The 18,605-nt window shown below is 52.2% G+C and overlaps 6 protein-coding genes across 6 annotated transcripts; 3 read left to right on the top strand and 3 right to left on the bottom strand.

Moving 5' to 3' along the window:
* Nucleotides 1–241: 241 nt before the first annotated feature.
* AYO21_07617 (hypothetical protein) lies at nucleotides 242–3,841 on the bottom strand (the record flags this gene model as incomplete). Its single annotated transcript, XM_022657571.1, has 9 exons — nucleotides 242–1,058; nucleotides 2,013–2,116; nucleotides 2,212–2,324; nucleotides 2,555–2,657; nucleotides 2,712–3,085; nucleotides 3,133–3,198; nucleotides 3,246–3,343; nucleotides 3,393–3,632; nucleotides 3,672–3,841. 9 exons carry the CDS (start codon nucleotides 3,839–3,841, stop codon nucleotides 242–244), a joined length of 2,085 nt encoding a protein of 694 aa, XP_022510109.1.
* A 2,269-nt stretch (nucleotides 3,842–6,110) lies between these two features.
* On the top strand, nucleotides 6,111–6,647 carry AYO21_07616 (hypothetical protein; the record flags this gene model as incomplete). The annotated part of the gene is made up of 2 exons (XM_022657570.1): nucleotides 6,111–6,159; nucleotides 6,220–6,647. The coding sequence occupies 2 exons, from the start codon at nucleotides 6,111–6,113 to the stop codon at nucleotides 6,645–6,647; spliced, it is 477 nt and encodes a 158-aa protein (XP_022510108.1).
* A 2,476-nt stretch (nucleotides 6,648–9,123) lies between these two features.
* On the bottom strand, nucleotides 9,124–9,687 carry AYO21_07615 (hypothetical protein; the record flags this gene model as incomplete). Its single annotated transcript, XM_022657569.1, has 2 exons — nucleotides 9,124–9,255; nucleotides 9,355–9,687. 2 exons carry the CDS (start codon nucleotides 9,685–9,687, stop codon nucleotides 9,124–9,126), a joined length of 465 nt encoding a protein of 154 aa, XP_022510107.1.
* Nucleotides 9,688–10,088: 401 nt separating this feature from the next.
* On the top strand, nucleotides 10,089–14,024 carry AYO21_07614 (hypothetical protein; the record flags this gene model as incomplete). The annotated part of the gene is made up of 3 exons (XM_022657568.1): nucleotides 10,089–10,297; nucleotides 10,344–13,624; nucleotides 13,681–14,024. 3 exons carry the CDS (start codon nucleotides 10,089–10,091, stop codon nucleotides 14,022–14,024), a joined length of 3,834 nt encoding a protein of 1,277 aa, XP_022510106.1.
* Nucleotides 14,025–14,899: 875 nt separating this feature from the next.
* On the bottom strand, nucleotides 14,900–16,144 carry AYO21_07613 (hypothetical protein; the record flags this gene model as incomplete). Its single annotated transcript, XM_022657567.1, has 1 exon — nucleotides 14,900–16,144. One exon carries the CDS (start codon nucleotides 16,142–16,144, stop codon nucleotides 14,900–14,902), a length of 1,245 nt encoding a protein of 414 aa, XP_022510105.1.
* Nucleotides 16,145–16,672: 528 nt separating this feature from the next.
* Nucleotides 16,673–18,605, top strand: AYO21_07612 (hypothetical protein; the record flags this gene model as incomplete). Its single annotated transcript, XM_022657566.1, has 4 exons — nucleotides 16,673–16,809; nucleotides 17,159–18,122; nucleotides 18,180–18,290; nucleotides 18,339–18,605. 4 exons carry the CDS (start codon nucleotides 16,673–16,675, stop codon nucleotides 18,603–18,605), a joined length of 1,479 nt encoding a protein of 492 aa, XP_022510104.1.

Below are 18,605 nucleotides of genomic sequence, written 5' to 3'. Positions count from 1 at the left end.
ACATCAAGAATCAACGAGAAAAGAGACAAATGTCTGCATACGAACAAATCATTGATGCTGATTTCTGTCCTTCTCTGATGCTGCCTAAGTATTAGTACTAGGGCCAATGAACCACCAGACTCCTCGCGCAGCCACCCTTGTGCCTGTCCACCAAAGTTTAGTCTTGTGTCAAATTACCAGCAAGCCTCCACGTCCAGCATTTCAACCCAACTCGTCCGGAAGGACGCCATTGCTGCTAATCTCACTGGTCGACATTGTGAGTGCCTAGCACCGTGGTTTTTATGTGTCTTGCCAGGGCCAATGGAACACTCACTACCCGTGGCGATTGAGCCCTGTCCGCTGCGTTGCTCGTGTAGTTCATTTTCTCGAGGTAATAGGCGTTACCCCCAATGAATTTGGCCACGGCCGATGGATGTGGGATCGTGGTCTTGATCGGAGGCGTGGCTGCTCTGACTCGATGGATCAGAGCAAAACCCAGGCCAAACACCCTCCGAGGTCGAGGCATGCTGGCGGCACTGCTTGTTTTGTTCTGGGCCATGATCATAGCCTCATTAGCTCCCATGAGCTTAAGCTTGCCAATTGCGTCCGAGGTCATGTTGATGGTTGGGTGAGTGGCTGCCCCGGCGTGTCGCGCAAGAACGAAAGGAAACCCCAACAACTTCAAGGGCAGAGGCACCGGGGCAGCTTCACTCACTCCCCCTGTTGCACCTCTGCCCCCAGCGCCCTGAAACCCTGCTCCTGCGGATCCCCTTCCAACATCTCCTCCTTCTGTTCCGTGATCGCCATCACTGCCGCCGTGACTGCCGCCGTGACCACCCCCGTGACCGCATCCGCCTCCTTTCTTGATATCTGCGCCAGGGACAGATGCCTCGGGAGAGAGGTTCTCTTCTTCAAAGCACACATCACCAACCACGCCGTCGCTGGCAGATGTGTCGCTTACAGGATAGCCCGAACCGAGATTCAGCCAATGTGCGAGGCCAACAAAGACCCCCGGCGCTCTCTGCGCACTCGCAGCGCTGGAAGCTGGCCAGCTACCCGTGGCGAGCCCGGTGACGGGACTGGACAGGCCAGTACAGGAAGCACCGTGTCCGCAACAGGCTCCGTTTTGGAAAATTTCCACGGTGCAGTAAGTATTTGCCGGACAACAATTGCCTGCGGTGTTGCAAAAGGACATTTCCCCCTCGCACACGCGCCTACCCTTCGCTTGCAACGAGGGGGAGATCAATTGGTTGACTGTGGTGGTTGTGGAAGGACGTATCAGGACTGTCGTTGGAATCGGCATGCGATGGTATGGCTGTGTATCAAGTACTGTGTCGACATTGTGATTGAGACCCAAGGCAAGATCACCCAAGGCCAGAAGGCTTAGAGACGCAAATAGAATTTTCATCATATCGAATTCCTTTGATGTCAGTTCCGCAGGTTGAAGACGTCGCTAGTAGGGACCAAGTTTTCTTAGGGGAGAGAGGGAATATGTTTATACCGACAAAAAAGAAAAAGAAAAGGCATCAACGCCTGCATGAGGTTTCACTTTTCCGTTTACATATCGCCGATTTCATGGCAAAGTCAGTCACCCCCTAAAGAGTCACACAAAAAGGGGTTGTTTGATCTTCACTCCCAGTCGTTTGGAAGGCAGCAACAGATGGATAAGTATGTCCTTCGATTCGGGGGGACCACTCATGCGAACCGAGAGCACACATATCAACTGGCGATTCCTGATGAACAGGTGTTTGGTGCCGTGATATGTAGAGAAATATCCAACGGAAGGATGATAAAGACAAATCGATATAGGGTTGGCAATCAAGCAACATCGTTTTATTTTGCCCATTGTTTCATCCCCAGTCTGGCTGTATCGCTCACAACTAGTCACGAACTATCACATAGATATTCCATGCCAATATTTCTTCCGTCGGGGACACGAAGAGTTTCGTCCGGGTGTCAGAAGTGATGTTGGTAGGGATGGAAGCGGACAAGGTTGCCAGGATTCTGAATAGTCACCACAACTTCCACATCACCGTCCGGCTGTTTGATCTGAACCTAGATCTTGGTTTCTATCCGAAGCAACATCTTGACTTGACTTCGAGGTAATCGTAGTGCTGGTCGTACTAGGCGCGGCGCTCTGAAGAGAATCATTTCAGCTTGCATTCTAAGGGTGAGCCTCTCAACAGCCGAGATATCTCAACTATGATGGCATCCAGAGAGGAGCTCGCCCACCTGTTGGGCGCCAGCTTCCTTGTCTTTATTGCGCTGGTAACCGATAGGTCGAATTCTTTCGTAGGAGTGCAGTCGGGTGAAATGTTCCGTGGATGTATTCGAGGCCATCAATCCTAGTCAGTCGTAGGTTTTCGTGGCAGTCTTGGTCAAGGTAGGGCCTGTATCGAGGGAGATTCAGGTGCAGCGGCCGTATAAGTTGTAAGGACTGCGGTGTCGTCTTGAGGCCACCTGGGCTGAGAGCCGGTTTTGTACATAGTTGAACTCCGAAGTGGCCTGACTGCTCTCGCTCATCATTGTCGCGAGGGTATAATTGGTCCTGGTTGTCAGAATACTGCCAGCGCACTGTTCTGGAGGAGTTTCGGCCCCGTAACTGCAGCAAGTTCTGCCGCCATTCCTTTCATAGTATCCGGGTCGTCAATTTTCCCATCTTCCCAGTCCCGGAGATCCTACAAAGTGGTTAGTAAGACGCTGATCGACCCTCGGAAGCTGGGAGCTTATACCTCTAACTCGATCAGAGTATTGCCTACGACGAGGCGCCAGTGGTCGAGATCAAGACGTTTCACTTCATCTTTCGTCAGCACACCGGGTATCTCGTAATCAAACAAGGATCCTTCGGGTATTTCCGCATCTTCTTCGTCGCTTGGGGGTTCGTCGAACTCTAGATCTTGTTCATCGTCAAACATTCGTCCTCTTTCTTTCGTGGTTTTAGGAGCAGGGCCGCTATCCGAAGTCCCTCTGGCACCTGCTTGTTGAATGGTGCCCTCGGCAGCATCCACTCCACGTTTCCGATCACGGGAAGGAGAGACGTATTTCCTCTTGTCGAGCTCCTGGCGATATTTATCATCGAAAAGATTCCATTCATAGCTCTCTGGGTCTAAAAAGTCGTCAGCGAAGGATGTGGCATGTAACAGGTTGACATACCGAGAATGTAGGTCGGAGAGAAAGCGGCTTTGTAGCGCATCTTTGTACATGTGTGGATATAATAGCCTACTTGTGATGAGCCATTAAACACGCGAAAGGCACTCTCAACACACCCATGTAATAGTACTCGTAACCGACTTCTTTGGCGAGCGATATCTCTCGCAGGGCACTCATCTTTCCCAGATCCCAGGCCTCGTACTCAGGATCATAGCTTGTGAGTGATGAGTAGTGTATTCCAAGTTGAAAAGATCAGAACTTACAAGAGATAGACTGAGCTGACGGCATGGGGTAGAAGGTCGAGAACCGCAACAGCCACCAGCTTTCCATCAAGGCGATAGCACTGGTGGTACGACCCCAGTTTGAGTGTCTTGCCGCCGATCTTGAGAATCTTCCGGTCAAGACCAGTGCATAAGAATCGCTTGAAGTCAGACTCTTTCCACCGGGATGCAGGGTCTTTGTGTATCCGCAACTGATATTTCAAGAAGATCTCGTATCTGACGCTTGTGAGATGTAGGTCGCAAGCTCGTGCTGGTACTCACTTCTCCTTTGTGAAGCTATCGCCTTCGATATTGACCTCGAACCTATGAGCAGGTTCAATGGACACACCAGTCTTTTTGCCCACTGGACGCTTAACATTGTCGTATTCCGCTTTGTGGACCGCGGTCGACAGGTCAAATTTGTCTCTCAGACGGCGCTTTTCCCTGTGCATGTTAGCTGCATTCCCACAACCATGTGCTTCAACTTGCTCTCGCGATTGTGGGCACAGCATAGCAGCTTTTCGTTTGTATTCTGGGCCGAGAACGTAGTTGTTCCATCGATTCATCACTTGTCGTTGGTCTTTTGCGGGTCGGAATTCTGATGCCTTGAGACTGTGGATATTAGCGGGCCTCCACCATATTGTTTTTGTTGTAAAGCATCTCATACCGTATCGTGTAGTGGGGACAACATGAACGCAGGAGGTCCGGTTTGTAATAGAGCGATCCTGATCTCCTCCAGCCCCTGTCCATCAGGTATTGATAGTGATCGACTCGCATGTTGTCACACGACATGTAATACGAGGAGCCTGCACTTTCAGCTAAGGCCTCTGCAAAAGAAAACATAGACAAGGGGTAGGTGGCAAATAACGCCAGGGCGCTGGGGAAGGACGGTGACCTACTGCCTGCGGCATTCTTGCAATATCCACACCAATTCTTTCTCTGATAGCCTGATCACAGTCAGATTCAATCATCTGCTCGACGCAGGGGAGCCAGCCTCGCTGAACAGGTGGCCAACATAATATGATAGCCCAGGACAAGCGGGTCGGGCCATGGCTCATGTTTGTGAAGGAACCAGGGTCAGTTGTCCGTCGCAAATAGAACTTACCAAGGGGCTTCAAAAGTGAGATTTCGTTTGTCATGATCAACCGCGAGCACGAGTGGATCCCCTGCTCAAGCCAAAGAAGGAATATCTGAGCCTTCACGCATTACACAAGTATCTTTGAATGGACAAGTCGGTCTCCCAGCGAGGCAGAATGACGACTCATTCGCGGCTCAATATGATGTCACCTGGTTCCCGTTGGCAGGCAGGCAATGACGAATTCCCATCAATATCCAAGGTCACAGGCGGTCCGACACAAGGGCATCAAAGGAGCAACTTATCGGCCGGAGAACCCACAGTCATATCCAGGCAATGCTTCCCGTGGAACTCGTTCGTGGGATATGCACACGACTGGCTCCGAGGCAACCAATGGAGGATACTCTGGCAGTGCGCGGTGTACTGGTGTACTGGACCTTAAAGGCTGGAACACAACGCAGCAGTCTTTCAGGAGAGAACCCCCACTTCCTGCCTGGATCTTGGGCGCTCGCGTGAGCAGTCTGAGGAGGGGCACCGTTAGCCCCGAGGCGAACTGGAGGTTGTTTGGATGAGCGGTGTTAAGGGCGATCAAGCCGAGGAACCGTAACTGGAAGCGTCGAGGGAAGCAGAAAAGGCGGTTAGGAGGAAGAAAGACGGGGGGTCGAGTATCAGAAATTTAGACCAGTATAAACGTGAAGATGGGCACGTGTATGTTCGTCGTGTGCTTCGATTCGAAGGGGGGAATGGCGTGGAAGCGGTGGAAGCGTTGGAAGTGGACACGGAAGCGGTTTGGAGTGACATGGGCCAGCAAAGGACGCAGCGATTCGAGCGAACCAGATGTGCTGGAACCTAGCAATTAGTCGGTTGACAAGCCTCTGATGCCGTTTGGGAAGCCAAATAAAATACCAAAAATCCCACTCGATGAAGTGAGGGAGTGCCTGGTCGTTCTCCTGCCGCAGCGTCTCTAGCCGCATCAGTCATGAGGCATGAGGCACGAGGGACGTCGATGGACCATGAGCGAGCAATGAATCAAGCATGCAGCATCAAAAGCAAAAGAGAATGGAACATGGCTTGATGGCCTCGCATGCCTCGTTCCCTGTCCCCTGGCACCGCTGGGTCACTGGTCGGAAACTGCGATTCGCCATTGCCCGCCCTCGCCCAGGTCAGGAAATCGCCGCTACCGATGTTTTTTTTCGTGCTCCCCCATGAGTGTCCACCCACTATGCACCTGCACCTCCGACACTCAACTGCCAAAAAAACTAAACTTGTCCAAAAGGCTACATAACTATGGCTATTCCCTTCCTCAGGATGCTCTACACGTCAACTTCGTTCCCTCAGCCCCGTGCCACACGGGACTGAAGGTCTCCCTCATTCATGCGCTGTATCGCACACCCCGCTGCTATCGTCACCATGGGTCATCTTTGATCCCCTTCGTCTTCTCTTTCTAGAGACTGACCTCGCCGCCTTGCACCCGGGAGCAGCTCGATAGTGTTCCCACGTGCCTTTCTTCACCGTCTCTTTCTACGTTCGCTTCTGCCACTTTGTTAGCCTAGAATATCCCTCCGAGACAGTCGTACCCAAACGGTTCTTTCCTTAAAGACTTCTGGCTTGTGGCCGTCCGTCCAAGCCCGGCGGTTCCCACAATCATGGCCAAAGAAATGTCCATGACCTCTCGCACCGGCACGGCCAATCAGCGTATGTATGCCACTGCTTTTTTTCGGTCAGCTTGAATTTCTTGTGCTCATCGTGTTGCAGGCTATGGAACAAAGGGCGAGAGACTGGTCGCAGGTGTTGTCCCCCTGTCTGCAGACAAGACCCGAGTTCTACTCATTCAATCCTCCCGGCGTAATGGCTGGGTGCTTCCCAAAGGCGGCTGGGAATTAGATGAAGCCTCGGCGTCAGTTGCTGCCGTCCGAGAAGCGTGGGAAGAAGCCGGGATCATCTGCAAGGTCGAAAGAGACCTGGGTCACATTCCGGATACGAGGCCAACAACTGCCGTTACGAAACACGCTCCTAAAGCGAGTTACCACTTCTTCGAAGCTGTCGTGACCGAGGAGAAGGATAACTGGCCCGAGAAGAACAAGAGATCCAGGCAGTGGTATGCTTATGCACAAGCAGTTCAGCTACTGAACTCCCGGCCCGAGTTGTTGGAGGCATTGAGGAGGAGTTCGGTCAAGAAATGAAAAGAATTGGATGAGCGGTCGTGTCTAGACAGCCTACATCAATGCCGGTTAGAGAAGACCCCAAGAGAAGCCTTGCGGAAGATGACAACTAAAGGGCTTGATCATTGTCTTACTGCTGCGTTGGTCCTGGCGGGCGATCCGAGGGACAACAGCGGCCTTCGGGCGGTTGGCACTGAGAGCACTAGCTCAAGCATCGAATAGAAGACCCCAGAGCTCACATGAGCAACTGCATCTGGTGCTGTGAACGCATCGACCCCTTGGGATCAAGGGCGACATATGCAGGAGTGACCTGGCAAAACAGTACCATGGGGCTCACACTGCCCTCAAATGATAGCGTTAACATCTATGGGAACCTTGAGCCAAGTACTATCTATTCCTGAACCAATCGAATTTTTGCGCATCAGCACGGTACGATTGCTGTGGTTATTGTTGAACCCACGAATATTAGTAGACACTTTCGGCGGCCCAATACACAGGTCTGGAAGCTGCATGATAGACACAGACTGAAAGCAGTACAACGATGCATCGGACCACGCACGTAGCTGTATTGGAGGAGTGTGTTGGCTGCCACTGGTTTCATCTGGGTCTATGTACAATATCCATGCCACCCTGGGCTTGCCGTGAGAACTCCGCGTCTGTAGGCCGGGTTTTTTCTTCCTCCATCTGCATCCCGATAACTCATTCGACTCTCTAGTGCTCCAAGTCGACGGGAAAGTTTCCAGCCTCACGCTGATCGTCCCACCTATGAACCCAAGAGCTAGGGCACAGCGATCGATATGCCAAATAGAACTGAAACAGGTCAGCATATGAGTCCCGGTCTTTTGGGCCATGGGCATATACCTGTCTGCATGGCTTGAAATCTTCGCCCTTTGCAAGAATACACTTGTGATAATCGACGTAGTTTTGCCAACAATGTTTTGTCCTAGAATACCCACGATTAGGCTGCTGGATGTTTTCGGCCACGGTGGAAGGGAACGTACTGGTTCTGGTTGGGGAAACGGGCGTCGTATCCAGCTGTTATATCGTTAGCACGAATTTCAAAGCAGTCGTGGACCTGGAAGCCTTCGTACCCGTAACAAACTTGAAGGGTTTGGTGACGTTGCCGCCGAGCTCCTCAGCGTCAGGGACCTCAATTTGAGTCATCTTGTCAGGTGGTAGGATCCTCTTGTGAACGCGGTGGAATATAGACAGAAGCTCGAGTGTTGAGGTTGAGCTGAAAAGGGAAGCTTCAGAGGGGAGGTTGTCACCTGAGGACTGCAATGAGGTTGAAAGTCGGAGGTTGCAGAAGCTACTAAGGCGTAACAAGAGTGGCCTGATTCTGATTGGCTGTCGTACTGCACAGAGCTTGGGAGCAACTTCAACTGCGACCAACTCCAACGTCACTCTTCCTCGTCCCAAACATCTCTTTCTTCAGCTTCGCTTCTAACTCTCCACTCCGCCTCCAAGCACACAGCAAGGATGAACACTGTGAGACTCTTGAGGCTGCAGCCCCTTCGGGCAGCTGGCATGCGGCAAGCTGCCTTCCGTCAATCCGCCCAAAAACAGACTGCCAGACCATTCCACAACACCCGAGCCAGGTTCAGGGCTAAGGTGAGCAGGAGTATGTGCCGGATGGTGGAAGACTCATACTAACTATCTCTAACAGGAGGACGACCAAAGTGGTAAGACGGGCTGACCTATAGACCTTCGACCAAGCAACTGACATTGACAACCCGCAGCGCACACCATCACCCAGAGAATTCGCATGCTTAAGAGAATCCCCCCGGAGTTGCTCCCTCTCGGCGTTGTCATTTCGTACGTATATCCGTTCTTAACGAACTTGGAAGCACAATTGAGCAAAAATACTGGATCTCGAGACAAATACTGATACGTTTTCTTGCCGTTGTAGCTTCGCCTTGTTCGCTGCTTGCTTTGCTATGGCTAGGAAGCTCTTCACCGACAGGACCCTTCGCTTGCAGCGGTCTCAACAGAAACATTGAGAAGGAAATGGGAGCATATGGAGATTGGCAGCAAACAGACGTGTGAACAATGGAGAGTCTCTGCTATATCCTAAATTGCTGAGAGTGGAGATGATTCCGAGCCTTGCGGATTGTGTATATAACACGGCAGCCAGAAGGAAAATTGACAGTTTTTTCTGAGACTTGTTGACACCATATTGATCTTCACCTCACCGCACTTTCCGGCAACCTCGCTGGAGCCGAAGTAATTCGGCTTTGCCAGCTCTCTTCTTAACCCTTTTCGACTTGTCCAGAAGACTGTGCTTGTCTTTCATCTGCTCGGCATGGCAAACTCGATGTTGATGACAGCGGCTGCCTTATTTCCTGACTTCTGCAGGGAATGCATATTTCCAGCGCTACGATTGGCGCTATTGGATGGTTAGGCCCTTGCCTACCATCATTGCTGTTGTTGTTGTTTTTTTTGGTTGGAGCCATTTCAATCTCGTGATGGCGTTGATCTCGTCCGGTCATCTCTTCGCTCACTCGGGTTTCGGCCCAGCAACATCTAGACCCTCTAATCCATCCATGGGATCTGCGGGCCTCTCGTTCTTTGCGCTTTCCACAGCAGCCTTGTCCTCGTTCGCTGTACCATATTTTGCTAGATAGTCCTCCTTGATTGCCACAAGGTTAGCACTCTTCCTCCCTAGTCTGACAAGCGAAAGAATGACCAAACTAAACATAAAGCATCGACAAATTTTAGTCACACTCACTTGTTCCCAGATAGCGGTGGTGCTGCCTAACCCAACTTGTCCGGTTTCCTTTCTGTCGGGTTTGGCCATTGCTACCTTGATCACCCGTCCGTAAAGCTCACTCTGATCCATGTTGTCGATTGCTTCCTTTGCATCAGCCGCATCCTCGAACTCAACATATCCAAAGCCGCGGTGCAAATCTGTCGAAGACGGCGCCTCAGGCTTGGGTAGCGTTATGTCCACTATTTCGCCAAATGGGACGAACGCCTCCGAGAGAGTTGTGGCGGTCACAAGATTGGTGTCGAGACCGCCAACGTAGATTGTACTGTTTGGGCGATTTGGTCCCTCCGCCATTCTCGCGCTGCTCGGCCCTGTACGGACTCGAAAAGAGAGGCTCAAAGTCGAAAAAATGCGGAATACCAAGATCACGTGGGGTTGAGGTCTGCCTCGCTGTGCTGCCAGCCTAAGCTGCGGCTGCGGAGTTCAACATATGGGGGGGTCAGGGATGACGCTGGGAGGCCACTAATCGTTTTGCGGCCCTAAAACCTTCTGGACAAACGACGGTGTCCAGATCAGAAAGTTGAAATCCTCAGATGTATCAGAGTGGAAGATGAGACCAGCTGGTTGCTAAATTGTGATTCTCCTGTCTATCTGTTCACTTGAAGCTTGTTTCTTTCCTGCTGCATGACTTAGCCTTTCTTTACTCCTGTTTACCTCTCTTCCTCCCTTGAAGTAGCCCAGCACCACATCCCGTCATGGTGCGCCTCAGGGAAATTCCACGCACAGCGACTTTCGCGTGGTCTCCTGATGCGCCCTCGTCTTGGATCGCAACTGGCACAAAGTCTGGTGCCGTCGACGTCGATTTCAGCAATGAAACTTGTCTAGAACTTTGGGATCTCGCATTGGACAGTGGTGAACAGAGTCAAGAATTGCAGCCCTCCGTCACCATCCCTACTGAGACGGGGTACGTGGTTCTATCCGTTGTTAGCACGTCTACTGACGAGTCGCAGCTTTCACGACATTGCTTGGACACCGGCCCAGGCTGGACACAAGAGAGGGATTATTGCTGGAGCATTTGACAACGGGTTACTTGGCTTGTGGGATGCGGATAAGGCCATCACGAGCACGGCAGAAGCCTCCATTTTCACCCACAAGATACACAGCGGGGCAATCAAGGCCCTACAGTTCAATCCCAAGATACAGAATTTTCTCGCAACGGGTGGTGCCAAGGGAGAACTCTTCATCTCAGACCTGAACCACCTCGACACCCCTATACGACTTGGAAGCACCGCTGCCCGGGCGGACGATATCGATTGCCTCGATTGGAACAAGAAAGTGTCAAATATCCTGGTCACGGGAAGTAGCGGAGGATTTGTGACAGTATGGGACATGAAAACAAGGAAAGAGAGCTTGACGCTCAACAACTTTCAACGCAAACCGGCCAGTGCTATTGCTTGGGATCCTGAAAAGCCCACACGATTGATCACTGCTGTGCCGCTGGAGCAGGAGCCTGTCATTTTGGTCTGGGATCTGAGAAACTCTAACGCGCCCGAAAAGGTGCTTCGCGGGCATGACTCGGGGGTTCTTTCGGTCGCTTGGTGCCCACAGGATCACGACCTCCTGCTATCTTGCGGTAAGGATAACAGAACCATACTATGGAACCCCCAGACTGGAGATGCCTATGGCGACTATCCAGTTGTGACAAACTGGACGTTCCAGACAAGGTGGAACCCTCATAACCCGAACATGTTTGCGACCGCGTCTTTCGATGGCAAACTCCAGATCCAGACTCTACAGAACACCAATCCGAGCACCACGCAGACAGACCAGAGCCAGGCTGCAGATGGAGAAGACTTCTTCTCTAGAGCTCAGACACAACCTCAGACTTCATCTTTCTCCCTTACCAAGGCACCGAGGTGGCTGGAGCGACCCGTTTCCGTGTCTTTTGGCTTTGGTGGAAGAATCATCAGTGTGAAACAAGCAGACCCTGGGAAATCAAGAGCCTCAAAGATCTGCATCAGCAAATTCGAGGTCGACTCAAATGTCGGGAGCGCAACGGAAACCTTCGAGAAAGCCCTTCAGTCAGGTGATCTCAGCAGCCTGTGTGAGGCCAGGGTTGCATCTGCAAGGACTGAGGAAGAGAAGGCTGATTGGAAGGTCATTGAGACTCTGGTATCTAAGAATCCTCGAGCAGAGCTGGTGAAATACCTAGGTTTTGAAGACAAAGCCGAAGACAGCGCCAATGGTGTCGAGCAGCAGACCCCAGAGGACGACAATTCCAATTCAGAAGAGCAAAAGCCGTCCGTCAACGGCGCCTCAAAAGCTCACAAACGGTTTCAATCTATTTTCGCAAGCTCCGCCGATGGAGACTTTTTGGCAGAATTGGCGGCCACGAAGGGTACCAGGACTAATAATCCCTTCCAGATATATACCGGATCCGAGTCCCAGGCAGACAAGCAGATTACAAGAGCCTTGATACTGGGACAATTCGAGAAAGCTCTGGACGTGTGTTTGCAAGAGAACCGAATGTCGGATGCCTTTATGATCGCTATCTGTGGCGGCGAAGCCTGCATCAAGAAAGCTCAGGAAGCATATCTCGCCAAACAATCTGGCGGACCCAACTACCTGCGCCTACTCGCTTCGGTCGTGGGCAAAAATCTATGGGATACAGTTCACAATGCTGATCTCACAAATTGGAAGGAAGTCATGGCTACGCTGTGCACGTTTGCTGATGAGCAAGAATTTCCAGATCTTTGCGAAGCACTTGGCGACAGGATTGAGGAACAGACCGATGATCTTTCTCCTGTCTCACGGAAAGATGCTTCTTTCTGTTTCTTGGCTGGCTCCAAGCTGGAGAAGGTTGTCGCCATCTGGATCCAAGAGCTCAAAGAGCACGAGGAGGCGGGAGCCTCGGAAGCGGACGCATCTTCAGCATTTTCACTACACGCTCGTGGTCTTCAAGACTTCATCGAGAAGGTTACCATCTTCCGACAAGTGGTCAACTTTAAGGACGGAGAGCTGTCTAAAACCGGGGAGTGGAAGCTGGAAGCCTTGTACGGCAAATATCTGGAATACGCCGACATTGTCGCTGGTTCAGGCCAGCTAGACGTTGCCCAGAAATATCTGGATCTGCTTCCAGCAAGCTATCCAGGTGCGGATGTTGCAAGGAGCCGCATCCAACAGGCAAGGAAGAAGACTGCCGCTCCAGCTGCTGTTCCTCAAGCTGCCCCTATAACGACGAGAAACAAACCCCTGCCTGGCATGTCACAATTTCAGCCTCCAACAACTGCGTTTACGCCACCAACGCCTCAAGTTCCGACTCCCTACGCCCCAAGTGCCCTACAGCCGAGCAATCCCTACGCACCACCCACGGCCATCAGTACCCCATCCAATCCATATGCTCCCGTCGGCGGTAGCTACCAGCCCCCACAACAGATGAGAATGCCTCACGGCCCTCCTCCCCCTGGTCCATACATCACCCCACAGCCAAATCCCATCCAACCGCCTCCCAGGTTCAATCAATCTCCAGCCATTCCTCCGCCATCTCAAGACAAAAGTATGTCCAACTGGAATGACATCCCGGAAGGGTTTGTCAAACCTCCCACTTCGAGAAGAGGCACACCCAGCGTCCCACCGCAGCCTGTTCAGAATCCATTCAGCCCACCACCGCCGCAAGTGACGTCTCCTCCCACGGCTCCACCTTTTGGTGCGAGACAGAGAGCCTCGCCAGTTCCCCCTCCACCGAAAGGGACGGGTCCACCTCCGCGAGTAACGTCTCCTCTAGGTAGCCAACCCTCTTTTGAGCGACCTGCATCGGCAAGCAATCCTTATGCGCCGCCGACTGTGACATCACCCCCCCTTGGGCAGAATATCATGTCGCCGCCGATCCCCAGGGGTCCATCTCCATACAACGCACCTCCTTCTCACGCTCCTACACCCCCCAACAGATATGCACCGGCAGGAGGCAGCCAGCATACGACTGCTCCTAGTACACGTCCATCGATCGCACCGCCGCCCCAAGGCTCGTCCTTCCAAACGCCTGCTCCGCCGTCAAACCCCTACGCCCCGACCCAGCAAGCACAACCAACGCGGCAGACGAGCTACGGTCCACCGCAACCAACACAGACTCCGCAGTCAGCTACAGCGCCACCAATACCGACACCCCAGCAACAATTCATCTCCTCGGGACCACCTCCCACAGGAAGTGGGCCAGGAGCCCAAAGACCACCGTCTCGGCCTGGCACTGCGGGTTCAAACAAAGCCTCCACTGCACCTCCGGCGCGAAAGTATCGTAAGTTGAAAACGTCGTCGTATCTGATTCTTTGAAACTAACGGATTCTCGTACAGCCAAGGGCGACCGGACACACATTCCCCCTTCTGCCCAACCAATCTATACCATCCTCTCGTCCGAGATGGCGCGTGTCAAGGCTCGAGCTCCACAGTCATTTAAAGCACAAGTGGTTGATACCGAGAAACGGCTAGATATCCTCTTTGATCATCTGAACAATGAGGATCTGCTTAAACCGGATACAGTGGCGCAACTAGTTGAGCTAGCGCAAGCACTAGAAGCAAGGGATTTTACCAGGGCGCAGGAGATACAGATGGATGTGCATACGAATAAGGTGGAGGAGTGCGGACAGTGGATGGTGGGTGTGAAGAGGTTGGTGGGCATGTGCAGAGCCACCCCTTGAGGTGTTGTTGACAACACTTGGAAGGCTGTCGACATGTCGACCTGGGCGAGGGTAAAGTTTTCTGAGCAGGACGACGGGGAAGGTTTTCCTACGAAGACGAGCATGACTACACGATTTCCCATGCTAAGGCGGGTGGCTGGATGGTAGGATAGAAGAATATCGCGGATATGACTAAGAAAGTGCAAACCCCTTGCCAGGACGGCCGACTTGACTTGTATTTGGAGCGGAGCGAGCAACAAACACCAACTTCTCTTACTCTGCTATTCTTCCACTCTCCTGCCCTGCCAGTCTTTTAGCCTAGAGTACCATCATCCACCATGTAGAGCGACATACGTACGTCCACGGGAGGCACTTACATACATGCATACTCAGTAGACAAGACGAACGAATGAATGACGAGATTTGAGAAGAATGCTCGCAGAACTATCCATGCATGCATGGACGAGTACCCTAAGTATTCAAGACAGAAAGAGGCGTACATGGCTCGAACAGGCCGTCTGTGCATATAATGTGTCCAACAGCGTGGTGGGTTGGACTGGCCTGCCTCTCTTTGTCACGCGGAGAGGACCTGGTATAGGTGGGTGGATAGAACATCACCATCAAAGGGGCTTTCATGGGCAGACACAGTAGCAATAGCAAAAGCGGGATTTTGCTTCCTTAATTGAAAAAGGCGAGTTCTTCGTTTGCTATCGAGGGAATATGTTTCCTTACTGAAACATTGGCACGCTTGTTACAATGAAATCCAACTAACATTTTAAGGCTGTCTCGAAGCATTGGAAGCTCAAAAGGGTATCATACAACTTCTGTAGTCCGTGCAATAGCTTCCAGCAAAATAGAGACCTTTCCCAACTGATACAGTACCTGCTCAGCAGCCCTCATCTGGATGGCAACGTGAATGGCTGCGCTGGTCTGGCCGTTGGGAAATTCCTCGAACTGAGTAACGCGCCTTTCAGCGCGCGGATCTCGTTCCTGAACTTTGTCGCCTCGTTGACGGGCGTTTGCTTCTTTTGTTTATTATCTGTGCCTGTCGCAGTTGATGTGCCCGGTCCGCTGTAGCTGGAGAATGATCCCATGAAGTCGACCTGAAATGGATTGTGACTTGCTTCGAGTTTGTCAATGACGGCTTGAAAGCCACTCACAGAATCTTTCAGGCGGTCTTGAGAATAGCTATTGTTTTGGGAATTGAGCAGAGAGAAGAGCGTGGAGTGCAAGGAGCGCAAACGCGAAGACTGTGACGTTGTGGGATCTTGCGCGTACAGGTGGTCGTTATCTGGAAAGGAGGAGAATGACATCGCCCGAGAAGGCCGGGGGGACGTTTGTGTTGCGACATCGCGGTGGAACAGTTCTGTTGGGTCTGAATCCACGGATTCAACGTCGTCGTCGTCTTGAGCTTTTTGCTGTTGCAGGGCAGTGCTGCTCGGTATGTAGGGGATATGGGATACGGTGGATTCCAGCTTCTTGTTGAGAGTTTCAAGGTCTGTCTTCGCAGTTTCTGCAAGGTCGTGGCGAGCTTCGGTGAGGGATTCGATCATGGGCTGCACAATGTATTTGCTTGCGGCCCATGTCAAGGCAGACGCACCCGCGAAAACGTAGGCTGCATGGGCAAGGCGTTCGAAAGTGACCAGCGGAGGCGGTTTTTGGGGTTTCAGCAGAAATTCTGGATAGGTGATGATCGGGGGTACGTCGCGCTTCTGCGCAACTGTGGTGGATTGCGATCGCGCTTCTTCACCGACCGACTTTGTGGTTGACTCCGTCTCTTTGCCATCTGAAGCCTGCGTTTGGCTACTGTCGTGTATGGTTTTTAGTTCAGAGTCCTCATCAGAGGGCGTCGAAGGACTTGAGTGTTCCGGTCCAAGAAGCTTTTCTATCTCTTCTGTCTGTACACCTTTCTTCTCCAAGAACGCAACTTTGCGTTCGCGCGAGGCATTTTGTATAGACTCGTCTTCGAGGAACTTTCGGGCTTGCTCAAGAAGAGGTATTTCTGAAGGTGGCGGAGGTGACCGTGTGCTGGTATCTGGGGGCTGGTCATGCGAAGAAGAGTTCCCGTCCTTTTGCTCCGAGGTGTACTGCTGCTGCCATGAGGGAATGGAGGGAGTCTTCTTGGGATCTTCGTGGACCATATTGTAGCGCCAGCGACAGTGCGTCAATACAGTCGAGGAGGTTGCACTTGGAAGAGAAACTGTGACACTTTCACACAGTACTTGGAGGATGACCGAGACTTACTGGGGAAGAATGCCAGCCTCGGCTCATTGATATGGCGGCGAAAGTGGCGCTGGCGATACCGTTCGTCCCTGTGGCTGGGTCACTAGCCACAGCAGCCACAGCAGCCACAAAGCTGGGTTTGGCGGGAACAGCCACAGTCACCAACCATTTCCCACGCATTGCATTGTTGAGGAAGTTGCTGCATCAGATATTTCGCTACTTACGTATTTCAGGATTTGAGTCACATCGACAATCAATCTTAATCATCGAACCATTTGTTTAGACCTGTGCAAAGCCGCGAATATTGCTTCTGGATCTCAGGGGTCGCATCTAGTCCAGAAAACACGACCTCGGACGCGAGAATTCCACGAGAATCCAGGGCCAGACGCATACCACCAAAGGCGGAGAACCTAGGCATTTAGCCGAGCTTGAAACCTCAGAGAAACATGACAGATAGAAGCCGACGTGTGCGACGTCAGATTAGTGAGGCCACCGAAGACTTTACCGAAGAGTCAGATCTGGGCAGCGGTGAAGATTATGATCCAAGAAGAACAGACTCAATGAGGCGAACAGGCAGATATGAGTAAGTGCGCAGTTCTCGTTGTGCGCAAAGACACTTTTACCTCCTTGATTCCACAACCTTTTGGTGGAAAGGCTCAATCATTGTCGCAGTTGGGATCTTTTGTGGGTGCAGCTCATTGTCACCAAAATGAGGATCAGACCAGCTCCTGGACTCAACAGTGAATATCTACCTGGGCACACGTCGATTCACATTCAGTCGCGTCAATCTTGTAATCGCTGATTTGGCCCAAAATCTCTGTCGCGTCTCCTGGGAGACCGAGAAAATAAGCTATAACAGCATGTTCCACACTGTCTTTCACTACATTATGCTATGTACCTCGTGTCCGCGCAAGAGCTAATTGAACTTCTAGTTCTTCGGCGGCGTCGACCCCGGCATCGTCCAGGCCACGGCGATCAGGGGCATCAGCTGTTGCAAGCAACGTTTCTTCCGCAACTGTTCAACGTGGGGCGGGCTCTGCAGACGACAGACGACAAAGCCTCAAATTGACCGTCAAGGCTCCTCCAAGCAAGCTGCGAGAAGTCATGCGGGCCAACGAGGTTGAATCACTCCATGACACCCTTGGCGGCGGCCAAGTTCTCGATGGTCCGCGAAGCAGTCGTCGTTCTGCTTTGACTGCTAGAGCCAGCGCTCGAGGTAGCCGGCGGCCGACGTACGCAGAGTACGGTGAGAGCGATATTGAAGATGAAGAAGACGAGGACGAGGATGAGGAAGAAGACGATGATGAAGACGAGGACGAGGAAGAGGAGCCTACCGACTTCGATCGGCTCGGCGCTGAACCTGAAGGTGGCACTGACGATGAAGACGTGGAGATGGAAGACGCGCCTCCTCCTCCGCCTCCAGCCAGACGCCATCTTCCTCCCAAACCACCAAAGATAACATTGAAACCACCGGCCAACAACAAACCAGCAGCCAAGCCCAAACTCATCGTCACTCCAGCGAAGGTTGGCCCCCTTAAGTCTGTTGAGGAGCAGGAGATGGAGGATGCATCAGAGGATGTGTCGGACGAGGAAGAAGACGAAGTCGGCAATTCATCTGACCTCTCTGATGAAGACGAGGAGCCCACAATAAACGTGCACGACGAGGACGCGGAGGGTGAGGAAGAAGAGATTGTGGTTGAGGAGGATGCTCCAGGTGAAGACGAGGAAGTCGACGACGACGACGATGACGATGACGATCTAGACGATAGCAGTGATGAGACGCCTGCCTCTGGTGCTGCCACTCCTGATATCACTAGACTGACCAAGAGGCAACGGGGTAGGCCAGAGGATCAGGGCACTCTCATGGCGCTGGATATGGCACCGCAGCAACGAAAGGTATGATGCAAACTATATCGGTCACGGGCAGTTGGGCTCATCGCTGACTGGATTTAGTTCTTCACGGACGAGGAGAAAGCAATGAAGAAGGACGAACATGCCAGAAAGCGAAAAGAACTCACCAAGCGCAAAGTGCAGGAGGAGAAGACGGCTGCTTTGAACAGATTGGTACGCAAATATCCCTGTTTCCTCTGATTTGTGCTGATTGCATCTCAGCTTAAACCTCAAGTCTCAAAAGCGCGAGGCGCTGCTCCAAAGCCAGAGACCTTGGCTGCGGCAGCGGCTGCTGCTGCTGCGGCTGGATCACCATACGAGGAAGAAGACCTGCCTCAGAGAGCCAATCCACTCTATACCAGATGGATCAGCACGCAAGAGGGCGTGAGACTGGGGGTGCCAGAAGAATGGTTGGGGAAGAAAGTCGGCCGTTACTTTGGCCCGCCATACCCTTCGAGCAGCAATATGCTCATTCAAGAGACTGAATGA

This window comes from Fonsecaea monophora (genome assembly GCF_001642475.1).
Source record: "Fonsecaea monophora strain CBS 269.37 chromosome Unknown Scaff60, whole genome shotgun sequence".
Classification (NCBI taxonomy): Eukaryota; Fungi; Ascomycota; class Eurotiomycetes; order Chaetothyriales; family Herpotrichiellaceae; genus Fonsecaea; species Fonsecaea monophora.
This window is presented reverse-complemented; position numbering and strand designations above follow the sequence as displayed.